The sequence below is a fragment of the Lipotes vexillifer genome, unplaced genomic scaffold (assembly GCF_000442215.2).
Source record: "Lipotes vexillifer unplaced genomic scaffold, Lipotes_vexillifer_v1.1 scaffold253, whole genome shotgun sequence".
NCBI classification, from domain to species: Eukaryota; Metazoa; Chordata; class Mammalia; order Artiodactyla; family Lipotidae; genus Lipotes; species Lipotes vexillifer.
In genome coordinates, this window is record NW_006780322.1 from 2103711 (window position 1) to 2114652 (window position 10942).

At 39.3% G+C, this 10942-nt stretch overlaps 1 protein-coding gene across 14 annotated transcripts in view; it reads right to left on the minus strand.

Annotated features, from left to right (window-relative positions):
• The window catches only part of DYSF (dysferlin), a 229745-nt gene that overhangs the window by 31668 nt on the left and 187135 nt on the right, over positions 1-10942 (minus strand). For all 14 annotated transcript variants that reach the window (XM_007453392.1, XM_007453388.1, XM_007453390.1 and 11 more), the window contains 3 exons: positions 8150-8248; positions 419-547; positions 29-97 (listed from right to left, as the gene is read on the minus strand). In XM_007453392.1, coding sequence (XP_007453454.1) covers positions 29-97; positions 419-547; positions 8150-8248 — 297 coding nt within the window. The remainder of the gene's footprint in view (positions 1-28; positions 98-418; positions 548-8149; positions 8249-10942) is intronic.

Below are 10942 nucleotides of genomic sequence, written 5' to 3' on the forward strand. Positions count from 1 at the left end.
GGCATTCCTGGGGCCCCTGGGAAGCCAGCTGGTGGAACTGTCGTGGGGGAATGGGGATGGCCGGGTCTTCTGGGAGGGGATAAATTTTGAAGAGGCCCTGAACAGAAGGAGGGGTCAACTTTAATTTTCATCCTCAGTGTCACCAATACAATCACCACTATGTCCCTTACTCTCATGTCTGCCAGAGTCATCACCACTGCGATCACTAAGCCCAATGCCACCCCATCACCCCCATCACATTCTGCATCAGCAGCATCACCGTCACCGCCACCATCTCCATCACCCACATGGTCACCAACTGCAGCACTGGGGTCATTGCTGATGTGACTACAGTACTTCTGCCCCCACCCCCTTCACTCACTGCTGCCACTCCAGTCTTGGGCCCCCCTGGGTTAGAGATGTGTCCTCAAGGACTTACCTTAAACTCTCCAATGACAGATGGGTCTTCCATCTCCTCCTGAGTCTTGCCCCGGTAGAGCTTGAAGGTGTTACAAAAGTCAGACAGGCCCTCAAAGTCCTTCACATTCTCCAGTGGTGTGTCATAGACCTGCCACATGGGGGGACAAAAGAGGGGGACAAAGGAAAGAGGGAAAGAATAAGGACAGCAAGGAAAGAGGAAACAGGACAGTGTTCAAGTAAAGGAAAGGAGAGAAAGGACAGAGAAGAAAATGAGGGGGAAAAGCCATAAGCAAATTAGAGAACAAAGGTCAAGAGGAAGGCAGGTGGGAGAGGTGGAGGTAAGAGAGGGGGCCAAGAAGGAAGAGAGGCAGAGAAGAAGAGAACAAAGGCAGAGATAAAAAGGATGCAAATCATGGAGATGAGAGAGAGAAAGGGCGCAGGGTTGGGGGGAGGGGAACCAGAGAAGGGAGTAAGAGGGGAAGATATTTCTTCAGCAACGTTGGAAAACAGGGTTTTCTGATTAATCCAATATTCTAGATACCCAAGAGTCATCAGATACATGGGTGGTGCATTTTTTGAGAATAAGATCACAGTCAAACAAATAAATGAAAAGTTAACTGACTTTTTATTTGAAGATCAAGACAGAACTCTAGGAGATTCACAAGTCAGCAAAATACTTACTGTCCAGGATGTCCAAATGGCAGTGGATCAAATACTGGGCTGAGGATGTCCTTTGAGCACCACTTTAAATGTCAACTCAATTCATTTGTCTCTCCTCTCAAACAATGACTTTTACTTGTTAGAGCATTGCTTAGACTTAAATGAAGCAGTACTCTTCTATTATAGATGATAAAATGTACCTAATTAATAGTGATATTAACCCACTTAATATACATGCTCAAATTGGTTATAATCTGAAACTGACCAGCACGATAGTCGGCCCTCCATATCTGCGGATTCCATGTGTTGAATCTGCAAATATGCAACCCACGGGCACAGAGGGCCTACTGTACTTCAGGTAAGTTCCTTTCTCATCTCGCTAAACATTTTTTCTCATTAGGCCTAGCTCTAGTTCTGTCTCTTCCACGAAGCCCAAGTTCTATCTCTTCTAAGAAATAATTAATTACGTGAGTGATATAGGTTCATTATTAAAAATTAGAAAATATAAGTAGATTTAAAGAAAATATTATTACTGCCTTAAATTCTGATTTCCAAAAATGACAACTAATTGTTTGGTTAACATTTGGTATGTATCATTTTGAATATTTTCTTGCCATATTTATATAGTTGCATCATTTCAATCAAAAGACCAATTCTTCGAGGTGTCTATACTACCGTTTTCACTTTTCTAGTTTCTTATTTCTGCTTCTATTTCTATTATTTTCTTCTACTATTTTAAGGATTTTTTTTCTTCTAATTTCTTCAGTTGAAATTTTAATTACTTTGTTCCCTCTTTTCTGATAAGGAAAACACCTATTGCTATGAAATTGCCTCTGCCTACTATTGCCTTAGTATGGCCCCATTTGTTTTCATGTATAATGTTTTCATTTTTCTTTTCTTGGCATTCCATAATTATAGTTTTATTTTTACTTTTTGATCTAAAAGCTATCTGTGTAATTAGTTTTCTTTCTTTTGTTTTAACATAAGTTTTTAAGGCTATAAACTTCCCCTGAATATTGCTTTAACTGTAACCAGTAAGTTCTAAAAGGTAGGGTTTTACCCTTGCTTCCCAGATAGTCTGCAATTTCTCTTATATTTTCTCTTTCACCAAGAATTGTTAAAAGAGAGTTGATTTTTTAAAAATTTTCCAGATAGAAGTTTTCTTGTGCTTTTGAGCTTGTTATTAATTTCTAATTTTATGGCATTATATTCAGAAAACGTTGTCAGTGTTTTGTCACTTTTTGAATTTTATTAAGATTTTCTTTATGCTCTATCACATGGTCGATTTTTGTTTTGGGTTTTTTTTAAATTAATTTTTATTGGGGTATAGTTGCTTTACAATGTTGTGTTAGTTTCTGCTGTTCAGCAAAGTGAATCAGTTATACGTATACATATATCCACTCTTTTTTAGATTTCCTTCCCACTTAGGTCATCACAGAGCATTGAGTAGAGTTCCCTGTGCTATACAGTAGGTTCTCATTAGTTATCTGTTTTATACATAGTAGTGTATATATGTCAATTTTGTAAATGTGCCATAGGGGTGTCTCTATTTTCAAGCTACCAGGTTCAATCAGGTTAGTAATTACTTTAGTCTTCTATATCCTCTCATGCTTTTGTCCCCTTGATCTGACATGAACTGAGAAAAGTGAATTAAAATCTCCCCCACAAACCAGTATATTTCTATTTCTTCTTCTATCTCTTGTAATTTCTGTTTTGTAAATATTGAGGTATTGTTTAGCACATAGATATTCTCATGACCGTCATAACTAGGAATTGCAGCATTTAGCATTCTCAAGTGCCATTCTTTGTCTCATCTAATTTGGGGGACCTGTGTATGCTCTCACCTAATATTAAGATTGTGACTTCTGCTTTCTTTTCATCTGCATTTGCCTGGCACACCTTTTCCCAATCTTTTATATTCAACCTTTATGAAGCGTTTTATTTTAGAGTTAGATTTTGCTTTGAGATTTGATTTAAATTTTGTGATTAATAAATGATTGATATGACATGTATTGATATGACAGATATGTTTGGTCTGGTTTTACATTTGTATTATATTTACATAGTCATGTAATATGTTTATATTACATTTCCTAGTTTCATAGGGTTTTTCTAAAAATCTTTGCATGGTCTGCTTTCTCTCTCTCTCTCTCTCTCTCTCTCTGTGTGTGTGTGTGTGTGTTTGTGTGTGTGTGTGTGTGTGTGTGTGTGTTTTAGTTTTTCTGAGGGCTAAAATGACCTGAGTTTATGCTCTAATATTATTATGTCTTTAGGGGCAGTATTCATGGGTTCCCCACTATAGCAATGATAAAATAATCAAATTTTATCTTCCTCCCTCTCCCTCTCCATCACCTAGTTTTAGACAATATTATCTCTCTTAATGTTTATGTTTGTGCTGTTCGCTTATAATTTGCTTATATGCCTATTATTTGATTTCCCAATTTTATTATTTATATATTACATATATTAATAGCATAAACATACCTTTTTAACCACTTTAAGTGTACAGTTCAATGACATTAAGTACAGTCACACTTTTATGCTCCCATCACCACCATTTATCTCCAGAATTTTTTTCATCCTCCCCAGCTGAAACCCCAAACTCACTAAACAATAACTCCCTTTCTCCCCCCGCCCCCAGGGCCTGGCAACCATCATTCCACTTTCTGTCTCTATGAATTTATTACTCTAAGTACTGCACATGAGTGGAATCATACAGTATTTACCCTTCTGCAACTAGCTTATTTCACTTAACATAATGTCTTAAAGATTCAGCCATGTTGCAGCATGGGTCAGAATTTCCTTCCCTTTTAAGGCTGAATAATATTTTATTGTATGTAATTACCATATTTTGTTTATTCATTCATCAGTCAATGGACATTTAGGTTGTTTCCACATTTCGTGATTTGCCGATTTTAAATAATATCTGTCAATTCTATTTATTCTGTAATATGACTATCAGTGCCCTTACTCTGTATTCTACCCTCTTTCCTCCTTTACCTAACTTTTGTCAGTTTTATCATTTCTACATTTTCAGTATATATGGTATTTACATTCTGTCCAGTTACCCTAACCCTCCCATTTGTTTCCATCTTAGGCCTAAGGTAAAATATGCTCACAACCAGTCCTTTTGTTATGGTTTTCCCAGTTACATCCAAGTTGAGATGGCTCCTAAATGAGCTCCAATTCATCCTGTAGGAGTCCCTCAAGACAGGCTCCTGGGAGCCATACTACCTGTCTCCTGAATGTGAATACTTGTGTGTCTGTAGCCTTCATGCTTGAAGGGCAGCTTGGCTGAATGTCAAATCTTTGGGTCACCCTTTCTTTCCCTGATGATCTTACACGTGGTGCTTTATCATCTTTGGGCATTAAATATTGTAGAGAAAGTGAAGTCACTTTGATTTCTTTCCTTTATTAAATTATTTAAATTTCTGTGGGGGGAGAATGTATGACTACCCAGAGAATTTTTTCTTTATCTCTAATGTCCAATAACTACACTAGAATATGTCCCTGGGTTAACCAATCTGGGTCAATTTTTCCTGACACACAGCAGACCTTCTAATATGCGTACTCAAGTATTCTTTCATTTCAGTGAAGTTTTATTAAACTATCAGCTGTTTGTTTTAGTTCCTTGTTTTCGTTGTCCTCCTTGAGGACTCCAATTATGCAAATGTTGGATCTCCTTTCCCTGACTACTATGTTTGTCATTTTCTCTTTATTCTTTTATAACTCTTTCTTTATTTCCATTTCATTCTGTCCTCTATGCCCCTTTCTGTGTTTTCCAATGTGGCCATTCTGTCCTGTGCTCCTTCCAATTTCATGTTTTTTTCTCCTTCTTTCCTGAATCTTACTAGCTCATATTTCACATCTTCTCATCTCACCAGCCCTTCGTTCTTTTATTTCTGCTTGCATTCTGACCACCCTATTTCTAAAAAGTTAACAGCAAAATCTTTCATCTCATCTGTTCCTTGGAGAAATTTTTCTGGTGGGTATATATCCTCTTCTTTTGGTTAAGTTTTGTTACATATTTTCTCTTCTTTTTTTCATAGTATTTTAAAATTAATACTGTGCTATTTTTTTTTTGTTATTACTTGTCACTAAATGTGTTAGATTTTCCTAGACCCGTTATTTCCTTTGTTCCCATAACAGAGGCAGGCTGTTCCCTACAAATATGGTTCATCTGTGTGATTCTTGTGTAGCTCCACCTTCTCTGTTTTCTCTGAACCAAATCAGGTCTAAGAGGCTTTTGTCACCAGCCTGAACCTGTCTCCAAAGTTCCCATGTCCATTGTTGTGAACAAAGGATATATTTTTATATTTTACAGTGAAACTTCAATTTCGGGAATTATATTTTTAACTATCCGTTACGAAAATTTTCAAGCACACACAAAAGTAAAGGGAATAGATAATAAGTCCCCATGAATCCATAGCCTGTCTTAAATAATTATCAACGTTCTTTTATTAGGAAGTATGGGGTTTTCTGAGATCTGCTACCACTATGACCTTTCGTCATTTTCATGCATCTTCTCTTCATTTACTGCCGAGTGGCTTCTACCCAATCTCAGTTGCCTTTGGACAGCCCTTACATGTATTTTGGAGTCTGCGGGTTTTATTTGTTTCCAACTTTTACTGAAAATGAAGTTTGTGGGTTTGAATGATTTCCAAAGAGAAAAAGTGAAAAATGCTGACTTATGCAGCCATGTTCATACTGGAAGTCCCAATAAAATACTTTTTAAATTTCCAAGTGGTTGGTCCTTTTGTTTAAACTTTTGTTATTAATTTCTCATTTTATTGCATTTAAATCTGTCTTGTATGATTTCTGCTTTTGGTAACCTATTAGTAACCTAATATGTGATCAGATTGTGTAAGTGTTCTTTGAGCATTAGGAAAAATGCATTTTCCACTTTTAAATTATTTTTATTCTCTATTTTAAAGCTACTCTTGATGTAGCTTAGAAAATATTTACCTTGTTATTCAGATCTTTTATTTCCTTATTTATTAGTTGCCTGTTTCATCTGTCTAGGAAAGAGGTGCATTAAAATCACCACTGCAATTTTAATTTCTGTAATTTCATGCCTTCATTTGTGTGAGGTAGTACTTTATATATTCCTATCCATTTTTGCTTTAAGGATTTCTAAGCTTTATTGTTCCAAACATTAATGTTTGAGAGTTTTTGCACTGAGATGTACATCTTTCATTTATACAAAACACTCCATTTTGTTTCCTTTGCTTTTTACTTTAGTTTCTGTTTCTCTTTTGTTCGCACTTACTTTATTTTGTTTGCCAAAATATTTACTATTTTAGCCATTCTAAGTGGTATTGTCTTAGATGTGTCTTTTAAAGACATTATAATGAATTTTGACTTTTGATGAAGTCTGAGTCCTTATCACTTAGTAAAAGACTGTAACCCAGTTTTATTTATTAGGAAAATTAATATTCTTTTTCTATTGTGTTTTTCTATGATTTCTGCTTTCCTATGCTTTCTTGCTGTATCTTTATTTTCTATCTTTCACTATTGTGACTATGAGTTGTCTTTTTTTCCCTATGATAGCAATTTCCAAAACATGGGTTTTTCCCCCCACCCATTGTATACTCCATTCTCTCCATAATACTACAAGCTACTTTTCAAAGACCCATGTTGGTGGTGGTGGTTACTGATCCCTAAAGAACCAGCATCTCTTCCAGATCTGCTTTTCCCCCCAGAAACAGGTTGAATGCATTTTGTTTTAGACGGCCCATTTTCACTTGGAAACTGTCACAGATCTCAAAGAGGTCAAGCTGGTGGGCTGGGTGCCAGTTCAGTATCCGGCATCTGAGGGAGTGGCAAGGGTGCCAGGGCCATGGGCCACTCTGGCAGGAGTCCTCATTCTTACTTGGCTTTTCTCATTTTTTGGCAAGGCCACAGTACCACATGCCAGACTTAATGTGTCGGACCTTCTTCCTGGTACGCAAATAGTTCTGTCTCTTTGCCCAGCCTCACACACCCACCTACCAAGTCAACAAAGAACTTGCTGCCTGGGGAGGCCTGAGCCTTCTGACTGCTGCTGCCTGAGGCCTCATCTCTGCCCCTCCAGGTCTCCAGGTACAATGACATGGGGGCGTCCAACGTACCAGAGGCCGCTCTGGCCACCTTGTGAGATCACCTTCCATACTGGTCACCCACCACTCCAATAAGCCTCAAGCCCCCTTCATCTAGTCCCTGTTAGGGAGCTCCTTGGGCTTTTCTTCCATGTCTGACAGCCTTGGCCCCCTCTTGCTCTCTAGGTAGGGCTGCCAGGTTTAGCAAGTGAAAATACAGGACACGCAGTTAAATTTGAATTTCAGATAAACAACAAATAGTTGTTAGATAAGTATGTTCTGTGCGATATTTAAAGCATATTTATACTAAAATATTATTCATTATATATCTGAAGTCCAGTGTAACTGAGCATCCTGAATTTTACCTGGTAACCCTCTCCATGACACTATGTAACTCCTTCAGGGAGTAATTTTGAGTCACCTCTGGTTATCTTTTTTAAAAGTAGTCTGCTTTTAAAAAGTATAACTGTATTTGTGGAATTTCCTCAAAATACCAGAATTTGGCTGACTCATCCCTGGTTTTGTGTTGTTTTTCGGGCTCTGGGGGTTTTTTTCCACAGAAACAGAGTTTACCATATTTTTATATGTGCTGGGTAATTTCTATCCCAGTTGCAGAGGTGGGGGAATCTGAGGTACATTCTCACATTGACTTTCCTTTTTATTTTAATGGAAAATTTTTATAATAGAAAAGTTCAAAGAACTTTAAGAGAGACAGAATAGTATAACAAATCCCTAAGTTCCCATCTCCAAGCTTTAACAATTTTCAATATTTTGCAATTTCAATCATCTTTAATATTTTGAACATCTATCAGAGGGTGACCCACATCATCTAAATAATTCATCCTTACTTTTCTTGAGCATTTTAAAACAGATCCCAGGTATCATTTCACCCATAAATATATATGCATATACATATATGTATACATATATTCTCTTTCAGTCGCATCTCCCGCTGCCCAGTGCACGTGCCCAGGGACTGCTAGACTGAAGAGGACATTGTGAGGAGAGCTCACCTTTAGAGTGTCAAAGTCCTTCTCCAGGTAGGACCCGCACTTCTCCCTCTCCCCTATCGAGGCAAAGAATTTGCTCCACCAATCAATGAACTCCTCCTCCTGAGTGGGTAGAAAAAAAGAAACCGTTTCAGAAACAGAATTTGCCAAGCAAGGTTCTTCTGGACCAACACCAAGCAAGGCTAACGGGCTGGCCTCGACTGCAAATCTCTCCTGCTGGTGTGAGTTCGGGGGAGCAGAGAGCTGGAACTCCCTGCCTCTCCAGGAGCCAACTGTGCAGTCGGGAGAAAGGTCTTCACACCTGCTTGGTGTTGAGAGGCAGAGGCTCTCGCCCTGGCCCTGCCTACCTGCACTGTGTGATTCTCTTAAGCTCTTGGGGCCTCCCTTTTCCTTTCTGTGAAACGGGCATAATCATCACAGTCCCCCTGAATTCCAGGGGCATACTGAGGCTAAAATCAGAGGATACATAGGATAACTCTTTGGGGGGAAATGTCAATAAAGTGTTATTTATTAATAAAATACAGTAGACCCAGGAAAACTCAGATCCCAAAGGGCTATCCTGATCCCCACCAGGCCACAGCCAAAAAAAAGCTTCCAAAATCAGAACTTAGTCTCCTGCAAGGTCAAATCAAGGCAGAGTCCCTGAAATTCAACGAATACTAAGTGCCCATTATTCAAAAGACACTATGCTCAATGGGGGAAATTAGGTGAGGAGAAAGGAAGTTTGTGACAACACACTCTCTGCCCCTTCCTTCCTTTGCTTATTCATATCTGTGGGCAAAGGTGGATGGGCCTGTTGGGGTACACACTGGTCTCCCCGCCGTTTAACTCTTCCTGGACAAGGCCCTCTTGGCTCTTGTGTCTAGAATGCTCCTTCAGCTGTGTCCTGTGCAGGTGTCCGGTCACTCAGGGAGTCAGCAAGCTCTCTGAAGGTGGGATTATCACTTTCCCTGGCCTCCCCCAAAACCCACGCAGGCCCAGCTCACCCAGTTCCATGGGAAGGGCCCAGGACAAGGTGTCGGGAGAGCCCATTCTGGGGCCCGCTTTCCTCCTCTGGATGAGGCGGTCAACCAGGGGATCTCCCAGGAGCTTACTCTGATTCCATAAAATGAACTGAACCCCATCATGAGTTTCTGGAAATGCTGGTGCTCCCTTTAGACCAATGCCCAGTCCGTCAAGCTCCAGCTTATTAAGGGTTAGGACATGCTGCTCCACCCTATTAAGGGTTAGCACATGCTGCAGGCAGACCAAGGGAACTTGAACAGGTACAATGGGGAGAGCGTGGACTGAGGTTCCCAGTCTCCACCCATCCTGGAAGTATGGCCCTAACACCATGGGTGTGGCCAGAATATGGTGCCTAGACAGAGCACCAAATGGGTGCCAGAGTAAGGCTGAGTTTACAGAGAGTCTCTGTCTGACCAACTTACCAGGAGGACCTTCTGCAGCCAAAAAGGGGAAAAGAGGTTCAGATGGGTAGCAGAGCTTTCTGCATTGTAATGACTCTCAAAACAGCCAGCAAGGCAGACACCAGCCGTGATGTTTTAAGTTCAGTTTGAAGAAAAAGATGCCACGGATGAATAAACATACACAGACACACATATCAAACTCACCCAATCACGGACACACAAAAGAACATATTTACACAATCATGCCCAAGGAGATGTATATGCTGAAACACACATATATCCCCCCAAAGTACACACGCTAACACACAGGCAAATACGTACACAGAGGTAGGAATGGTTAGAATGGAATTCAAGTTAGTTGTTTGATTCCTCTTAAGTCTTTCTTTTCTTCCCCAGCTCAGATACTTAAAGATCTGAGTTTATGACTCAGGCTCAGAGTCAGGCATAAAAAGGCAACAATCAGTGTGTTTTGTACAAGGAAATGACAGGAACACGATAGCTGTGGGAAAGTCATTACATTTCACTCAGTCTTGAAAAACCAAGTAAATTTTTTTAAAAAAAGAATATGGAGACAGAGACTCTGAGTAATATGATTAACAGTGTCATTTAAATACACAAACATCATGTAATCTAAAAACAGAACTTACACCTTTTCCAGCACCATTGGAGCACTTAGAAAAAATTAAAAGCCACAGAGCCAATGTCAATAAAGTCCAAGGAATAAACCCATTACCAGTCACACTCTCTGACCTCAATAATAAAGCTAGAAACTAATGAGAAACTCAAAAATCAAAAATCCCAACCTTTTAGAAATTTAAAGATGTACTCTTAAAACCCTTCTGAGTCAAAGGAAAAACCAAAACTAAAATCACAGATCCTTAGAAAATACCAGGAGTAAGAGGGCTCTGCCTTAAAATTTGGTAGCCAAGTCTGTACTCAAAAGAAAATTTAGTCTTAAATATTCTTGCTTTTATACAAAAAGAATGAAAATAAATAACCTGATAACTCAAGAAATTAGAGAAAAGTAGGAAGATAATTTGAAAATGATGAGTAGAATTACGGAGAATATTACAACTGATAATTCAATCCCAGAGCAAACTTTCAAAAGACCAAAAAAATAAACATTAGATTATTTACCAAATCTAATGTTAAAAAGTAGGTACACCATTAGGAATAAGAAAGATCAAATAAAAAGATATTATGAGGTTTCCCTGGTGGTGCAGTTGTTGAGAGTCCTCCTGCCGACGCAGGGGACACGGGTTCTGGTCTGCCCTGGTCCGGGAAGACCCCACGTGCCGCGGAGCGGCTGGGCCCGTGAGCCATGGCCGCTGAGCCTGCACGTCCGGAGCCTGTGCTCCGCAACGGGAGAGGCCACAACAGTGAGAGGCCC